Source organism: Amaranthus tricolor, chromosome 6 (genome assembly GCF_026212465.1).
Source record: "Amaranthus tricolor cultivar Red isolate AtriRed21 chromosome 6, ASM2621246v1, whole genome shotgun sequence".
NCBI lineage: Eukaryota > Viridiplantae > Streptophyta > Magnoliopsida > Caryophyllales > Amaranthaceae > Amaranthus > Amaranthus tricolor.
In genome coordinates, this window is record NC_080052.1 from 22709592 (window position 1) to 22728906 (window position 19315).

General features: G+C 30.5%; 2 protein-coding genes across 6 annotated transcripts; both read left to right on the forward strand.

Moving 5' to 3' along the window:
• Positions 1-4693: 4693 nt before the first annotated feature.
• On the forward strand, positions 4694-6254 carry LOC130815169 (germin-like protein). The gene is made up of 2 exons (XM_057681548.1): positions 4694-4820; positions 5670-6254. Exons 1-2 carry the CDS (start codon positions 4694-4696, stop codon positions 6227-6229), a joined length of 687 nt encoding a protein of 228 aa, XP_057537531.1. The 3' UTR covers positions 6230-6254.
• Positions 6255-8113: 1859 nt separating this feature from the next.
• On the forward strand, positions 8114-15165 carry LOC130815346 (uncharacterized). 5 transcript variants are annotated; one of them, XM_057681786.1, is made up of 10 exons: positions 8114-8270; positions 8367-8484; positions 9120-9215; positions 9300-9444; positions 9524-9592; positions 12387-12478; positions 13541-13623; positions 14034-14115; positions 14214-14276; positions 14351-15165. In XM_057681786.1, the coding sequence occupies exons 7-10, from the start codon at positions 13541-13543 to the stop codon at positions 14555-14557; spliced, it is 435 nt and encodes a 144-aa protein (XP_057537769.1). In that variant the 5' UTR covers positions 8114-8270; positions 8367-8484; positions 9120-9215; positions 9300-9444; positions 9524-9592; positions 12387-12478; the 3' UTR covers positions 14558-15165. The 5 variants fall into 5 exon arrangements, 3 of the variants coding, with proteins under 3 accessions (XP_057537769.1, XP_057537771.1, XP_057537768.1); XM_057681788.1 differs by having other exon boundaries at positions 8126-8270; positions 9120-9444; positions 14351-14417; positions 14498-15165; XM_057681785.1 differs by having other exon boundaries at positions 8126-8270; positions 9120-9255; positions 9382-9444.
• Positions 15166-19315: the final 4150 nt, after the last annotated feature.

The following is a 19315-nucleotide window of genomic DNA, read 5'->3' on the forward strand; positions in this document are numbered from 1 at the left end:
ATATATATATATATATATATATATAAAGATGATTGTATTATAATTTTGATTTTTAATTAATTTTTATTAAGGTGTTTCTATTAGTATTCAAATTCTATCTCAGAATAGTATGTATTTTATTTTTTCAAATTACTTTTGATATATAATTAATCAATTAATAAAATAATTATAAAAAATGAAATTATTAATTATATTTTTAGGATTAACTAAAATAATACTTCATGTTTTGACAGGCATTTTTACAAAATACTGCATTAAACTTCACACATAACACAACTACATGCAGCAGTTACTATTGTATAACAAATATTGACTTCCAACGAAACTTCCTTAACAGTTCTTTAGTTTAATTTTCATAGGTAAATTACAATTTTAGGTAGTTGTTATGTTTGTTTTACTTCAATCATCTTATTTTCTTTAAATCATTCCAATGCATTATTATTTAAAATCGTGATATTAGGTGGTAATGAATATGATAAATTTTTTTATGTCAACCATCTTGTATCATGTCTCTTATTTATAGAGTTTATACATGATTTGTGCCTCTTAAATGTATAAAAGATCAATTAAATATGAAGCAACACAACCATACGAAATAAAGCAACACTAGTGGAAAAAATTCTATTTGTTGCGTGACATTTGCTGCGGTTTTTTCATAATGCAGCATTAAATGGCATGAAAAAACGAGGAAAAAGAAAGTTACATTATATGTCGCGGTTCTCTGAAAACCGCAGCATATAAGGTATATTTTTTTTAAAAAAAAAATACGCGCCTCATATGTCTTCATGAATACGCCTACTGTTTTACTCTTCATCTCACGAAATTACATTCTTGCTTGCTGCTACTGTTTTATTCCAAAACCCCCCTTAAACCCACGAGTGTTCATCTTACTGTTACTTTTCATCTTCATCTTCATCTTGCTGCTACTGTTCTTGCTCTTCATCTTCGACCAAAACCCCCCTTAAACCCACTTTATTAAGCTTGTGTTCTTGCTTCAAAACCCACGAGTTTAAGGTATAATTTCTTCTTACAAGTTTTTCAAGCTTCGAAACTGACATTAGGTCTTAGTTTTTTTTAATGGATGTTTACTAATTTTGTTTTTGTTTTTCATTGTAGGTTTCATTGTAGGTTACATAACCCACAAATTCAAGCTAATTTCTTAACCTTTTAAGTTTTGCAAGTTCATTATTTTAGTTTTTTACTTGTAATTTAGTGCTAAAGATATCAAATTTAGTTTTTTTTTAATGGATATTTACTTGCAAGTTCATGATGTTTATGTTGTTTGTAGTAAATGGGCATTATTGATATCATTTTTGTTGTTAGTAGTTAATAGTTATTTTGAATGTAGTTAATTGTTATTTTGAAAATTTATATTCTACCTATTTTTATTATTAGTTTGTTAATTAGAGTTAATTTTGGAATGTATTATTTTTAGAGTTAATTAGGTTTAGTTGAATGAATATTTTTATTAATATATATACATAGGGTTAGTTAAATAAATGATATTATTAATTAGAATATACATATTATTATTGGATTTAAGTATATAAATATTTTGATTTATGTATGTTGTTTTTAATTTAATCACACTTAGGATGACAAAAGATCGTTCTTAGATGTATGAAAGCATTGAATCGTCAGAATTTATTGATGATGTATTAGAATTTTGTAGTATTGAGGTTGAACATGAAGTTAGGATGGGGGGAGTTGGTTTTTATTGCCCATGTGTCAAGTGGGCAATGTATCAAAGGTGGATAGTGTTGATATCCTTAGGAAGCACATAATTCGACGTGGATTTAAGCCTCAATATCATGTTTGGGTTTGGCATGGTGAGGAGGGAGTTTACAAAGAAAAAAGTGTTGTTGAGGATGTCAATAATGTGAACGTCAATGAGGATGTAGTAGATCATGTTGATGAGTATGAGACAGATGAAGAGAATGTCGATGAGGATGTAGATCGTGTTGATGACATGATGGAGGGAGTCGAGGATGAGTTAGGAAAACGTCCTTGTGTTTTTGACTTGTTGACAGAGGCTTCTCAAAAGCTTTTGTACCCTGGATGTACAAAGTTCACCAAACTAACAACCGTGTTGACAATTTTCAACATTAAGTCAAAGTACAATTGGAGTGACACTAGTTTCACAATGTTATTAGAAGCGTTAAGTGAGATGCTTCTCTGAGGAAAATGAATTTTCAATTGCAACACTTCACGTAAAAACGCATTGTACTGTGATGTTTGTTCAATCGCATGTGTGCTTAATCTAGCGTGATTAGAGAAAACAAATTTTGAACCTTCTCTATCATTATGGACCATCTAGTAGAATTGCTTGAACGAGTGCCCTAATGCTCAAACGAGCATTTTTATTACTTTAACAAGCGTGTGTTATTGGCACTTGTATTGTTTGCTTTATTTCATATTAAATTAGCTATTTTATTTTTGGACACTTAGAGGCTGTTCACTTCAACTAATTTTTTGAACTTATTACTTATTCTTATTGAAATCAGATCAGATCAAATCAGACCAGATCAGATCAAATCAGACCAGATCAGATCAAAAAAATTCAGATTAGATCAGACCAGACCAGACTAGACCAGATCAGATCAGATCAGATCGTGATTACTTATTATTATTATTATTACTATTATTATTATTATTATTATTATTATTATTATTATTATTATTATTATTATTATTTATTTTTTTATTTTTTTTTTGAAGCAGAAAGAAAAGTTTCTATTACACCAAACTAAGACGAGAACAGAAACAAAACGGAGGGAAGTAGCAACCCCCCTTAAAGTGCATCAATATGAAGAAGACCCCCACCTTCAAGGAAGAGTTGAGTCAGCTCACTTTTCATGTACAAAGAGGAAGGACAACCCACACCAAAAAAAAGGAAAACAAAAGATACAAGCAAGCCTAAGATAGATTCCTAAACCAACTATGATTTGCAAACTCGGTGGGGTAGAGGGCCTTGAATCTAAGCTTTATCTCTTGTTTAAGACGGTGCATAATAATAATAATAATAATAATAATAATAATAATAATAATAATAATAATAATAATAATAATAATAAATTCAGATCAGATCAGGTCAGACCAGATCAGACCAGACCAAATCAGATCATATTAGATCAGAAAGATTCAGTTCAAATTAGACTGAATCAAACTAGATCAAATCAAACCTTAATACATTCAAATCAGATTCACTCAGATCAAACGAAGAGAAGAGACCCTTAGCCCAAAACTTATTTGTCCCAACACATAAGTAATATTCAGGGCTATCCTAATATACTCAAACTATTTCCAACAAACCTTAGGAAAGCAAAAACAATCGCACCCTAAACTATGAATATTATCGTGAATATTATAATAGTTTATTTTTCGCTATAATAACACAATTTTTTTTTTATTAACCATGAATAATATGAAATAAAGTTTGTATTTTGTTCTAAAATCTAAAATTACCCGCTACTTGTTAAACTTGTCAATCTAGCAAAAAAAAAAAAGATAATTTAAATAAAATGAAAAAAAAATAAAATCACCTCCTCACCCTTTCTCCCGCCGGTGCCCTACCCCAACAAGGCTTTCGCGATTCCCCCTACTCAAAAATAAAATTTCTAATCAATCACGGTGATTTGTAAATCACCACGAAAAAACAAAAAAAATAATAATAAAATAAACACAACTAAAAAAGATAAATTAAAATAATAAAACTCTCATCATATCAAACCCTACCACATGAGGGTGATTTGTTAACCTCACAAATAATCGTTATTTACTAAGACCGTCTCCCCTCACCCCCGCAACCATCTCACCAGCCCTTTCCCATCGTCCTAGCCTAAGCCCCCATCCCAACCCTTTTTTTGCTTTCCATCCGACAACCCACTGCCACCTTATCCTCAACGACAACTTCCCATAACTCTGACCAACACCGCTGTCTTAGCCGTCAAACCCTAACATTTTTTAAGAGCAAAGTCAAATAATTGTTTTATTCATAATAATTTTCCCTTAAATTAAAATAATCTTTTTTATCGGATATTATAAATAGTGAACTCTCGAGTTCATCAATAATATCTCAAACAATTAACCTCCACAATAGTAATTAGTATATTTAAAAATGACGAACTAGAATTTGCTCGTTTCTTATTATCACACTCATAAAAGCTAAATACTTAGTAGTCCCAATAGTACTATGACACCACACTAATAGAACCTAATTAGGTTGATATTTTCACCTCATAATCTTTATTATCATCTTACAAGATATTTTGATAATCATCAAGTGGATACATAAATGGCACACTAATTAATGATACATTATTTTACAATACTCATGTAATAGGGGATTACTAAGAACGGCACTAGGGATTAAGGTACAATATTAACTTACAATTAACAATAATTAGAATAATGTAATTACAACCTCAAACCAATAAAAATTCTCTCCAAATGCTAATTGTAAAAATACACCAAATGCGGCACCACATCATGTTGATAATGGGTACACTTGTTAGCCATTAACTATCTAATCTAAAATAAAATGTGAAGGTTAAATAAATTAATAAATCTTATTTTATGCAAATAATATTTTAATTTTGACCAATTATTTGACTTTAAAAGTGGCTATTTCAACTATAAAAAGGGTTACACTTTCTAAAGTAATATCCAAAAAAAAAGAGATTAAAAAAGAAAAATGGATGCTTCTAAGATTATTATGAAGTTCTTTTTCCTTTTTGCCGTGGCTAGCTATGTAGCCTTTGCTACTGATCCCAATCAACTTCAAGATTTTTGTGTTGGAGTGAATCAACCTCTTGAAGGATGTACGTTCTAATACTTTCTAAAATAATAGTTTTTTTTTTTTTTTTTTTTTTTTTTTTTTTTTTTTGGGTTTAGATCTTGAAATTTTGAGAGTTATTTAATTGTACGTGATTCACTTTTAGCATGGGTAGATGTTTGTACGTGTAGGTCTAAACGAGTTTAGCTCTTAAGATTTGTTAGGTCATGTTGTATAGAAGGTCACTTTCGGCCATTTGGATCATTGAGTCGATTTTTAGTTACATGTTTTGGATCGGTTTAAAATCAGATTTTATATCCACTTGATTTTTACATAATGGTCATTTTACACTACAACAACATTAACTTTTCGCGGCATAAAATTTAGTAACATTAAAAAGTCACTCATTTATATTTTAGTGAAATAATTATTGTTTTTCCTTTTAAGCTCCAATATGAAGTGATAATTTAGTAACACTTTATATGGCCTTTAATGACATATATAATTGTTACTATAGTCTATAATGACATTTATCAGAAATATCACTAGATCTTATGTCGTAAAAAAATTTAGTATAATTTTTATTATGCTGTTAAAGGGTCTAACAAATATCACTAAATTCACTATATATACTATTAGAAATTTATAGTGACATTTAAATTAAATATAGCTAAATATATTCCACTAAAATAAAAGCAAATTATGTTATAGTGATTAAAAATTGAGAATTTAAATCTTAACCCTTTGTTTTGTTTGAATGATAAGAAATAACTTTAGCTCTCTTTAACTTACAGTTCAAAATCAACCGCCACTAATTTCAATATCGCAAACTTCATACTTTTATTTATAACGAGTTAATGGAATCCGCAAACTTCATACTTTTTTGAACATGTAGTGTTCGTGAATGGGCTTTTTTGTAAAGATCCAATGATGGTATCCGCAAATGATTTCTTCTTCAGTGGACTGGATGTTCCAGGAAACACTGATAACAAGCTAGGTTTTGTAGCAACAGCCGTAGCAGCAAACAACTTACCAGGGCTCAACACTTTGGGCATATCAATTGCTAGACTTGATTTTGCACCATATGGACTTAATCCTCCCCACACACATCCTCGCGCCACCGAGATTTTCACCGTAATAGAAGGAACCTTTTATGTCGGTTTTGTCACGTCTAACCAAGCCAAGGGTCCAAATAAGCTATTCGCTAAGTTGCTTTACAAAGGAGACGTTTTCGTTTTTCCACAAGGTCTGATTCATTTTCAGTTGAACATAGGTCATACCCCTGCTTTTGGAATTTCGGGGTTAAGTAGCCAAAATCCTGGTGTCATTACCATAGCTAATGCCGTATTTGGATCTCAACCACCAATTTCAGTTGACGTTTTGGCTAAGGGTTTTGACCTTGAGCCTAATTTGGTGAAATATCTTCAGGGTCGATTTGGTGGTAGTGACTACTAGATTAAAGACTATGGAAGTGTGTGCATGCCCTTGCTTTTAATTCATGATTCCACCATGAAAAAATAAATGCATGGTGTGTAATGTAGTTTATTTCTATTTCTTATGGCAAAAATAGACCTTATAATTATAGCTTGATTGTAATTGTGCTAATATACCAAATATGTATGATATTATAAAACTAAATAAAAAACTTTGTAAAATAGTTATAAAGTTAAAAAATTTTAGTGTGTGCTTGCAAATTTATTTGTTAGTCTTAAGAATTTGCTCATCAATTGTTTATCGTATCATTTTTCACGCAAGGCTTGTTTTAGGGTTCTTATGTTGAGTTATATACTTCGTCTGTTCCTTTGAGTTTGCACATTAAGACTCAAAAAATTCTCACATATCTAAGTTTTATGGTATAAACTCAAAGAGATCAGGATTTTGATCCTTATAAGGTCTATAAGGAAAGTATTATAAGATTTGTGCGTATACTTTGTTTTTGTGATTAATTCTTTGAGCTATCATGAGGACAAGCAAGGCTAAGTGATCAGGATTGGTCATGTAATCCTAAAATAAAAGAAAATGATTCATAAGTCTTGTTATCTTTAAAACCCTGATGGTAAGTCTCGATCCAACACAAGAAATAAACTTTATTGAAGTAAAGACATGAAATGAAAAACCTTAGTGTGTCAAAACTTAGAAAAATGTTTTTGAGTTTTAAGTAATTGAAATCAGAGATGTATTTAGGGATAGGTATAGGTCTAATATCCTTTTTGATTCATATTATACTCAACTTGCTCCTATTTCTAGGATTTAGGTCCAAATTTTAAAGAACTCAAGAATTCGGGTTTGAATCCTATTCAATATAATAAAAGATTTTGGTCTAATTTTGGATCTGAGTTTAGGGTTTTCAAACCCAAAATTGGCTCAAACATTCCATCTAGGCCCAGTTATGATCCAGATAAGCTAGACTCGCTCTAAATCTGACTTATTACACAACTCAAAATCAATTTTAAATTCATTCGTAACCTATTTCTATATTTATTTAGACTCGATTTTGCCTTATACAACATTTAGTTATTTTAAGTACTAATAAAATCTTTAAAATGTAAAAAAATATTGAATTTTAATAATTGAATCAAGGTCTATTTAGGACCCTAAACCCGTCAAATCCGAGAGGTTTGGGTCCGAGTCCAAAAGTTTTAGACCTTAAGATTTTGAGTTGGGATATAGATTTACCAAAAATTAATGAGTCTGGATGGTCTGGGTTTGTAGCGGTCAACTGGAAAATTAAATGTTTTTCCAGTCCATTGATGTGCTATCGTTCGTGCATCAAGTGGATGCGAACTTGCTGCAAAGAGTGCTCGATGCTAATAAAATAAGTTTTTTTATAAAAAAAAATCAAAATAAGCTCAAGAAATTTTAATTTTCAAAATAAATGTCTTTGCGTCTGAGCTTAAGGTTAGATTTTTCGTTGTTACTAACAACGAATATGAGAAAAAAAAATTACTTTGTTCATTGTTAGTAACAACGAACAAAAGAGAGACAATGACATAACGTTAGACAAAAATACAAAAAATTTGTTCGCTATTATCAACAACGATCAAGCTTTGTCTTTATTTTTTTGTTTCTTTAATCGTTATGACATTGTTCCTCTTTATTCTATGGTAGTAACAGTGAATAAAGTTATGGTAAAAAAATTTCTCTTGAACCTGACCATTGGCTCATACATAAAGACACTTATCATGAGAATAAAAAATTACTGAAATTTATTTTCACAATTATTTTTATAAAGACAAATTCTTATATGAAACAGTCTTAAACAGTCTGATGATGAGACCATTTTAATTGGGTTTGCCAATATACATTTATTTATTCTCAAATGTGTAGTCAAAACTAATAATGCTGGGATTTTGTTTTGCTCCCATAGCAAGGAATCAGTGAGGAGAAAATTAGTTATTGAGGTTTCTTTAAATGAATCTCTTCTGCCATCTTTGCTGCTATAATATGAAGCTAAGTGTGTGTAAGGTTTTAAAAATGTGATATTACAACTTACAAGGTACCATTCCTTTCTGCTCTTCCTCATCTCGGTTTATTGTTTATCAAGTTATAGGCTCTAACTAACTAACATCATAATATTTGCAATCGCGTGCAGGCACAACATTCATCAATGGTTCTGGAGATGTTAGTTTTCACTTGTTGACAGTTGGACAGAAATCTCCCAGCGTCCAATTTGGGATTAGATTCACATTACCACTGTTTTGATGTGTATTGTATGTATACACTTTTACTTATCATTGACATTTGACTCCCATCACTTAAGAGATATATGAATGTATAAGCAACTATTTTCCCCTTTTGCTTTCTTTGGGATTAGGGTTTTGTTGTTCTGGTTCTTGATTTTTTCCCGACAATGTAATACTAAAATAAAAATTTGATTTTTTTTTGATTGTTTGTATTGATATTTGAAACCGTTTAAGATAAGATGTTTGTTGAATTGGGTATATCAAATTGTATGTATAATTATCATTTTGATATTTGATTTTTGTTATTATAGTTGGATTTACGTTTGTTGAATTGGGTATTTTGAATTGCAATTTTCACTTCAAGAACGAACTACTGGAATTGGTGGTTGGTTTGCGTTGCTTGAAACTGGAGTAGTGCATTTTTACGTTGTCTTTTTGGTTCATTTTTATCTACAAATCAATTTTGTGGAAAGGTCTCCTGTTGTCATGTACCTTCGATAAATAGGTTCGTAAACAGTGTGCAACTTTGCTTCTTACTTGAGCTGTTGCGTTCTGATTGCCATTGGTTTATAGATATTGATTTGGCTTTCGATTTTGCTGAACATGGCATGTCTTGATTGACATCTATCATAACTGATTACAAGTGATTCAATCCTATGCAGGTTATGACTTAATTCCTCAAACTAGAGACATTGTTAGATGATAGTGTGAACAAGAAAGTTGAAATGGAGATAGCCAGTGGTGGCACTCCAATGACGGTGAACTTTTGAGAAATGGTCGTAGTGTTGTGGAGCAATGGTACTTATTTTTACTAACCTTTTCCCTTTGTTTTTCATTTGAAGGTTGCAACTATGGCATTCTTTAGAAAAGTTGGGTATGTACTTAAACAGAGTGTAAGTAAGTAGTTTACTTCGCAAATTTCAGCATCAAATTCCACTATTTACGAGGCTATCAGATGCATGTCTTCATCAAAAGTCTTTTTTGGAGGTATCTGTATTCTTGAGCATTTGTCTTTTTGCTTTGTCTTGTGAGTGACTTTTCTGAAGATCATTTCATTTAAATGCAGGTCTCTCATAGTCTGTAGATGACATATCCTTACGGGATACCTTTGCTCGATATGGCAAAGTTGTTGAAGGTGTGTATCATTTTCTGAATGCTAAAATTATTATGCTCAAGGGTGTTGATTGATTCATTAGGTGTACATTTTACAGCCTTTCTTTCATATTGAGCTTACTTTAGGTGCTTCTTTAAATAAATCTTGTCTGTGTGTTTGTGGAATCATGTGTAGTATTTTCATAGAATTGGTTTTTAGTGGTTATGTGTGCTGCAAAATTGATTTGTTTGGATGCCTCTGTACTAGAAATCTATTATTGGTAGTTCAGTATTGTACTAGATATCTGATTTAGCTGGTTGTTCTTCGTTAGTACAAGAGTAGCAAGTCCCTTGGTCTATTCTAATTACTGGCCAGTGGCCACTCACTCATACTTTCTCCCATTTGTATACATATTTTGCTCTTTAACCAGGAAGCCAAAACTAAAATATTTGTGCTTATAGTGAGGACTTTGGAGTGTTTTCTATTTACCCACTTTTTCTTTTTTTTTTCTTCCTCCATATGGTTACTTGGAATTAAATTTTACAATGTGATTGAGATCTTGAATTTTTTATATTGTTGCTTTTTAAATATTGTTCTGAATTTATTTATTTGAGATTTCTTTTGTTGCTTAAAAATATTGTTATGAATTTTTTTTCGAGATATATGAAGCTTTGATCATTTTTTTGGTTGATACCAATGAATTTTCTATAACACTTAATTTAGCTTTGATCATTCTTTTTTAGTTAATATGAATGAATTTTCTATTCACCCACTTTTTCTGCTTTGATTGGTTTTTTCCTGCATTTTATGATACTAAGTATTGATTTTTATTGTTATTGATTTTTGGGCTTAAAAGTGAGGTTTCAATTATATTCTATTTATTGGATTGTTGTTTGATTTGGTTAGAGTGAGCTTAATTGGGGCTTTAATTGTATTTTTTTGCTGCATTGTGTTCGGCTTACTGCATTGATTTTCGTTTATTTTGTGGGCTTAGAAGTAAGCTTTCAATTGTATTTTTTGCTTAATACAATTTGAGTTGGTGAGTGAGTTGTTTATTTACAATTGTACTTGTCCAATATTTCTTAGACAAACCATTACAAATTTTGATTGTACAATGCCTAATTAAATTCTAGGATCATAAATGACTTCTATTAATAATGTTTTTTGATTGAATTTGATTTGCTATTTTTCAATTCATTTATGACTTCTATAAATAAAGTTTTTTGATTGAATTTAATTTGCTATTTTTCAATTTTAATTGTTCTACTTTACCGTTACAATTCATTTTTATTAATTCCTTTTCCAATTACATATTTTCTTCAATTTGTTTATTAGTTTCACTTAATTGTTTGTTTTCCATTCTGGGTTGTTTTAGAATTCTAGGTTTTAGTTTAATTATTGTTAGGCTCTAAAATTTGAAAAAATGTAAAATAAATCCGATCTTCAAAATTATTGTGTATTTTTGCTCGTCTTTATATTTGTTTTATTTTTTCCCCGTCCATGTATTTGTTTTATTTATATTGTTACAATTTACAAGGAGTTTGTTTTTTACAATTGAATGGGTAAAATTCATATAGAAAGATTTTTCGAACCTGTTGCACATTAGGGTTTTAGAAACTTTTTGGGTACCTTAAATTTATCAACTTTTTAAAGTTTTTTGTTTGTAAATTTCTGTGGCCCTGTTTGCTATGGTGGAAATTTGTGGATGTATGATGATTATAATAATGATTCCAACTGCCTTGCAAATCTAAGAAACTTTACGTAATACCGTGTAAATCTTACTTGAATCATCACAGACTTATTCGAACGATGATACTACTTTTTTGCCATATTCTTTCTTTTAAACGGTTAAATATAACTTTCTTTGTGGTGTTCTGCTCCATAAGACCTACTAGATACATATTTTAAAAGAATTAGTGAATATAGTTAACCCTCTTGGAGGCTTAGATTAGCTAGTTATCATTATTATTTTGTTTGCTAGTCATTGTTTGTCGATGGTTTGCTTGACAATGTGTGTTTTGGTGATGGCCTTGCTCAACTTGATTCTACACAACACTTGACACTTAGCACGTAAAAGGGTTTAATATTTTCTTCATATTGTTCTTTGTCCTTTTGAATGCATTTTAGTGGGATTAATTTTACTGGATTATATTTCTTTATGAAGCAATCAATATATACTTACTTTCATTATGTATTGGAAGTAATAGTTTTTCTGTCAAAGATTGGATTTTGGGTAAAAGCTTGTTTGAGAAGACTGAGGAAAACATGGAGGAATTAAGTAAAATGGAAATATGATTGATGGTAAAGGTACATTGAGTTGATAAACATAATGGACAATTTTCCCACTATTTAAGGAGCGAGCTGCTACATTTTCTTGAATAGATCTTTTTGGGTGATTGTGAAGATATTGGCTATGCTGTTTTAAATTGTGTTTGGAGATTAGTGAATTTTAAAATAAGTCCAGAGATATTATTCTTCAAATGCATGAAAAGGGTTTAGAATAATGTTTATGGATGGATTCTAGTAATGTAGGGTTATTGAATGATTATATAAAACAAATTGCCGTCTTTATTATGATAACCATTGATCAAACAAATAGGCCTCTAATAGATTGACATTTAAACTATTTTTGTCAAGTTGAAATGTTTTGATTTTGTTGTGATTCCATTTTTTTTTATTCTGCACATACCCAAGTGCTACATTTTGGAATGTGAGTGCAAATCTTGAAGATTATGGTGTTCTTATACATGGATTTTGTTCAATGTTGTTTTCTTGATCTTGTAATTGATGGCTTTTGTTGGATTGTGTTATTGACAATATGCTTCTTAATTTGCAGCCTCTGGTTATCCGATGAGTGCTGCATGGTGTATAGCTAGGATTTGTGAGGGCGTGCAACAGAAATGGAGCATCCTGTGATTTCCGTGATTGGTTAGTATAAGCTACTGGCTGAATCTTAGCCGACCTTGTACCTTCACTTGTAGAAGTACATGCCATGCTTAATTTTTGATAAATTTATCTGTGTTTGGATGAAAATTCAGAAATTTAGCAACAATGGTATTTTGTGTTAAATTAATACAATGTGAATTGTTTTGCAACTGAATTTCTTGTAACCATTTCTTTAAGCACTTACATAACCAAAAAAATAAAAACAGAAGTTAAACAGTGAGTCTAATGAGAATCCTTTGTTTATAGGTCTATATGTTTCAAGGAAAACATTGAGGATGGCAGATTTATGTGACTTTTGTTCCACAGTTTTGATTTTAATATTTATTGTGTTCTAAATTTCTTCTTTTTGTTGACTCGGTGGCGGATGTAGAAAATATGTTTAGTGGGTCAAAACAAAATTTTAAAAATTGTGTGAGGTCTAATAGTTAAATTTATAAGAAAATACACGAATATTTTTAAATTACTAATGGTAAGTTTCAAAATTTTGAGTTTTAAGTGGAGTCTGATGAGAGGCAAGAGCCATTGGTTTCTAATTATAACCTTATAACCATCCGTTGCATTTTTTTAATTGTATAGTTGCATATGATGTTTGCTATCAAAATTTATTTTAAACGATTTTATTTTTACTTGGGAAAGGTTGTCTTTATTAGACATAGAAAAGTTGGTGCTTTAGTTATAGGAGTACTTCCAAAATGCAGTAGCCAAAACTTTAAGGTTCTTTATGGTAGAACGTTTAATCACCAACTTGAAAAAAAGTAGTGTTTTTCATCTCTTCTATGAAAGAATAATTTGATTTATATGTTAAAATTAATTTAATATTTTTTTGTTAATTTATTTATAATTTTTATTTATGTGAAATCTAGATGATGTTTTCTATTAAGGATCTGCACAACTGAACTTTGTTCTAAATGGTTTTATGGAAACATGTAATGGATATACCATGTTGGGAAGATGTCATACGTACAAATTATATTATACTGCACAATAAATATCTTACCTTATGCTGTTCTTTAATGTGAAATGTCTTTGACATTTTTGCTGCAGATGCCTCTGGAGCAAGGAGCCATTAGCAGTGTTTCTGCTTGCATGCAGGACAACCAAGTTACAGCAATGATCATAGTATATAGGTATGCGTTTCTGGATCTACAAATTACTTTTGGTTCTTCATTAATTGATCTATAATTAGTTAACAATTTCTTGGAAAACTATGTTGATAAAGTCCTATTTGTATAATTAGTTAACAAAGCCACGTTGTAAGAACTAAGAAAACACCTTCAAATTTTGGCAAAATGCTTATTAAGAAAAGTAATCGACAACCACCATATATATTTCAAGTTTTGTGCGTGACTATATTTTTTATGAAAGCTTAGGGTAACACCATCTTTGGTAATTTTTCGGCTAACTTGCCATATTTGTGGTTAGGTTTTCACTTCATCTTTCTCAATAGCCTCTCTATCTTTACTGTCTAGAGATTCACCAAAAATGTACACGTTTTCATGTTTGCTTCGTCTCACATAAGGTGTTAATCACATGCCAGGGCAAGGATAAAACAACAGAAGAAAGAAGAATTGCTGGTTGTATTTTTGATGATGTTGTGGAGTATTGTCGTGAAGCAACACGTAGGTGGATTCTTTGATGGAAATTTCCACTTAAAAATCCAATCTTTTGTCTATGTTCTGGCATATTTATTGCTTTTTTTTTTATTTTTGAGATGCAGATATTACAATATGTTCCTTTCCTTTTGGAAACTTGCAATGATGAGAATTCAGATGTTCGACAGGTGACTTTGAATTCCTGTTGTATTTGTGTAATCACAAGAGTTGCATTTAGTACTATGATTTAATTGTATAACAGGTTGTTGTTTATGGTCTTGGTGTTTGTGCTGAGTTTGGTGGTTCTGTATTCAAGCCTCTTGTTGGAGGTATGATTATCTTGCTTTGTTGTGCTACTTCAAGTTGGACTTCATATTATCTGTTGACATGTGAATTGGAATTGTTTGAGGCACTCATTCCCTGGGACGAACCTGGAAAAGAAACAGCTGCTACCTATAATGTCAGATAACCTACTTTACAATATGGATAGACCTTTGTCTTCGGATTCAGACAGCTCCTCGAAGAAGCAGAATACCTCTAATGTTCAAAGTGAAGTCGTTGTAGTAGCTGTAGTGAACACACTGGTGCAAGAAAGCTTTTCATATGAGAATGTAACAAAGAAAAACCAGAAATTTAGACCTGCCAAATTATCTCTTCAGGTCCTGAAATCCAGACAAGTGAGTCCCCTCAAGGAGAAATCTTTGAATCAAAAACAATACTCATCCGCCCCACCAATGCAAAACCAAGTCTTAGCAAGTGCAAGCTTAAAACATATTTCTAACAGAAGACGAACTCAGAGTGGTACAAAAGATGCAGGTTCTCATAAGCGATGGGTGTAGTAAGTACACATATTTGCTTTGGTGGAGCTTCATATGTATTTGTTTGGTTGGATCATGTCACACTGTAAAAGAAAAACTTTTATGAAGGTATGATGCCCAATGCACTGTCGAGTGTCTGCTACTCGTGATCTTCAATTTCAATATTTGCCTTATTGGAATGGTATTTGATCATGTCACACTGTAAAAGAAAAACTTTTGTTTTGATTTATTGGAATGGTGTTTAAAAGCTTTAGGTCCTGTCCAAACCCTTGACGATCCATATGATATAGTAACTTCTTTTTAGGTTGTTTTATGCATGGGTTGAAAGTAATGCATCTAACAAATTTGGTGCTTTCTGTTGATTGTTGCTTTCCAATCTTACATTGTGGCTAGGTTTTAACTTCCTAAGTATTGTAATTTTGACTTGTGGCACTTGCACTATGTTTGGATATGTATTTCTAAACTATATGTAATTTTGATTTTGGTCATATAATTAGTATTGATGATAAAATGATAGGTATTATAAACTTGTGTGTTGTGCCTATTAAACTTTTGATACTTAGATTTCAAAGCGTTTGGAAGAATTAAAGCTTGACTACGTGAAAGCACATGGAACAGAGGGTCAGTCTATAACTACAAGAAGGAACCAAAAAACGCTATTCGAAAAGAGTCGTATAGTTAAACTGCTACTTTACAAAACAGTGATATTTTTTAAAGTGGTATTTAAAACCTCTCATTGAAGATTTTTCTTAAGTCAAGGGACTCTTTAACCATACTTTCCTTTATATGTATGAGTTGTCGTCGTTCTTTCTTCCCCAGACCCTGATCATAGTTGTCCGGGATACACTGAGTATAAATAATGATGATTTTAAACCTGATCAAACTGCTGAAAGTTACTCAAACACAGCCTAAACAAGAACATGAATGCTTTAAAATTTGTTTATTGCATATATTATTTTTAATATTTTAATATTACAGATAATTGTATGTTTTTTTTATTATATATGTCCTCTTATAATGAGAAGATCATAGTAAATAACGGTTATTTGTAAGATTAATAAATCACCCTTATGTGGTAGGATGCGATAGGGTGAGAGTTTTGTAATTTTAATTTTTTTTTTTGGTTTTGTTTATTTTAATATTATTCTTCTTGTCCTTTTATGATGATTTACAAATTACGGTTATTGATTAGGAATTTGCTTACAAGTACTATTGAGTTTATAAAATATTTAATTTTAAATAATTGATCAATGAAATCCAATAACTAATTCTTTTAATTTGTTAATTGCTAATTATGTTATAGTATATGATATTATGATTGCATTTCAATTTTAATTAATTACAACCTTTACTCTTTTTATTAGATAGCATACTAAAAATATCTAAATTAAACCACGCTAAAATCGTCATTAACTAAAAACAAAAAAAGTGAATCTAACGATTAATATTTAGACTTAAGTGTGATGTTCGCAAAGTTTGCTTTGCATCTGATTCTGTTTATCAGCTAATTTCATTAACTCCAACTTGATTAATATAACATATTCTGTTTCTGGAAGTAGTTGAATTTTATGACATACTTGCAAATGTCTCATCTTTGCTCCTCATTTCCTCGAAATTTCTTGTTAGTGCACTGCTTATTCAACCAACATTTATTTTATTTTTTTTTTTAAACTTGCTTTGTTCCAATACACGTAGTACTACATTTTACTTCCTCGGTAATAATACCATTTAATTTAAAAGTTTGAATTTTTTTAAGTTAAATGGCGCTTTTTTAGAAACGAATTCAACCAATAACTCAAATTAAGGATCATCTCCACTTTTATTATGAAAAATCTTGTGTTCTATCCTTACCAGTTACCACGTGCATCTCACACTCTTTCTCTTCCTCCCTTTCCCTTGACCCTAACTCTATGGGCGAAATGCACGGTACTGTGAGTACTTTAAAAAAAACCAAAATTTTAAGTTGATTGTTGAACTAGACTTTATGATATGTTATATGCTCTAACACATCTTCTCACACGAGAGCTTTTCGCTTAGCAGTGTAGATGTTGCACATGTCTTCCTCATACCTGACTAATTATTTCACTTTTAATAATAAAGGGAGGTTGAGATTTGAACTCGTGACCTTTTACAATGCTGGCTCTAATACCATATTAAGGAACCAATTCAACCAAAAATTTAAACTGATAATTAAAGCCCGATAATTGTATAATAAAAAATGCTAATCTATTTTTGTTCAAAAGCATGCCATTTACGTAAGTTGATATAATGTTTTTTTACTTAACGGTTGTAGTTGTAGATGACATTTGTTCATAAGCATGCTGTCATCGCCATATAATCTTGCCTGCTTTATGCATATGTGCGTATTCCTGTGCAGCTAACACTGTGTAAATAATTGAAGTGTGTAATGTGCAGTATATCTCATTTTCTTATTAATTTCATATCAAATAACTAACTCAACAGAAAACGAACTAAAAATAATTAAAATATAAATTAATTAAGTTTATTAATTATTCATCATGTTCGATCAAGAGAACGAAAAAGCTCTATAGGCAAATGAAAAGACGCATAATGGTAGTTAGATCCTTGTTGATGGATCATATCTTGTTCGCCCCTACAACAATCAAAAAGCTGAGGTTTCTTAAACATTTATAGAACTAATATCTTAATTAAATGGGTCCGACTATTTATATGGCAATAGGAAAAAAGGTTTTAATTATTAATAAAATGTATTTATTATTTTTAATTTATTGTTGTGAAATAAACTATTCCAATAAATACGTGATATACAGATATTGATACACACAATCTACGGTAAGAAAAAAATTTGCACCATTATTTTTATTATTTATTCTACTAAGTCACACTCCCAACTTTTCACTTTGTTAATCCATGCCCTTGAGTCCTTGACAATTGGTAAAAAAGGAAAGGACTTTAATTTTGACTAATTCACTCAATGGTGAATATTTATGTTGGTAATGGTTTTAACTTTTACTATAAATTATAGAGTTAATTAATAGGAGAAAATAACTTTTGGCCGGTGAAAAATTATATGCTTGGTAGGGCACTTAAAAAAATTGGAAAATGTGAAACAGATAAGCAAAATTAATAAAAAAAAAATAAGCTTTGGATAAATTTAATTATAAAAATAAGTTTTTTTATGTTCAAGCCTAAGGTTAAGTTAGTTTGTAATTACTAAAAGCGAACAAAAAAATTGGTCAAAAAAAGTCAAAAATTTTTATTCGTAGTTCATAACTGCGAGCAAAAAGAAGGCAATGTCATAACATTAGAAGGAAAAAAAACTAAAAACATGTTTGTATGTAACTGAGAACAAATATAATTTCCATTTTTTCCTCTTTTAACAGTATACATTGCCTCCCTTTTGTTCACAGTTAATAACTACGAACAACCAATTTTGACCAATTTTTTTGTTCGTTGTTAGTAAAATGCGAACTAACCTGACCATAGGCTCAGACATGAAGACGTTTATTTTTGAAATTAAATTCACCCGAAGCTAATTTTTTTGTTAAAATTGCTTATTTGTTTCAAATTTTCAAAAAAATTGACACAAAGAAAAAGTCCATGAAAGAAAAGGTTTTGGGAAAATATTCTTGAACGTTGAAGTGTGCTATTAATATTTGAATTAACGTAGATGAAGGTGTTTGAAGATCTCTCAAAGTTCTTTTACAATAGTTACTTGTTTGTTGGCTGTATTCGGAAAAGTCTCTTTGATGTTTAAGTTAAATACGGAATTTGAATAAATAAATAAAATTTAATATGAAAATTTTTATAGAATTGACTTAAGATCAAGATAGGGATTTTCTTGTATTTGTATAGACTTGCCTTGAATATATATTTTCAGAATTTGAAAGTTAAGTGTTTGAAGCACAATTTATTGATACATGATTATGATTTATGAGTAATTACTTAGTAATGTCCCTTCAAGGAAAACTTGAGCATAAGTTTGGTAAACTATATAAATGTGTCCTTGTCCAGAAGCCTAATTTGCTGCTATAACAAGCAAAGGTACTAATCAAGCTTTTCTTCACATGTATGTTTGATGATTATATACTTTGCTTATGTTATTTGTCAATTATGATATGTTTCTTTTAAGTGTGTCTTTCATTTGTCAAACTACATCAATTCAACTTGCCTTTTGCATCAAGTAATTAAAGCTCATATTGATAATGGCCTACTCATTATTATTATTGTTGTTAGTTTTCTTTTTTAATTGTTATTTTTACTTTATTTTATTTATATTTGCATTGTATTTACCTTTATTTTATATTTAAGGATCACGTTTGGACGATACGATGCAAGCATGCGAAGTTATCTTCAACCTCACTCATCCCTAGACGTTGCAAAACCCCTCTTATTCTTTCTCGAATCGGGGGACTCTTTGGCCGCGC

Bases quoted from the DNA above. Each gene is read 5' to 3' on its own strand.
- LOC130815346 (XM_057681786.1), top strand. From the start codon at position 13,541: ATGCCTCTGGAGCAAGGAGCCATTAGCAGTGTTTCTGCTTGCATGCAG. The intron at 14,116-14,213 runs GTAGGTGGATTC...TTTGAGATGCAG, and splicing joins GTATTGTCGTGAAGCAACAC to ATATTACAATATGTTCCTTT. The intron at 14,277-14,350 runs GTGACTTTGAAT...ATTGTATAACAG, and splicing joins AGAATTCAGATGTTCGACAG to GTTGTTGTTTATGGTCTTGG.
- LOC130815169 (XM_057681548.1), top strand. From the start codon at position 4,694: ATGGATGCTTCTAAGATTATTATGAAGTTCTTTTTCCTTTTTGCCGTG. The intron at 4,821-5,669 runs GTACGTTCTAAT...TTGAACATGTAG, and splicing joins GAATCAACCTCTTGAAGGAT to TGTTCGTGAATGGGCTTTTT.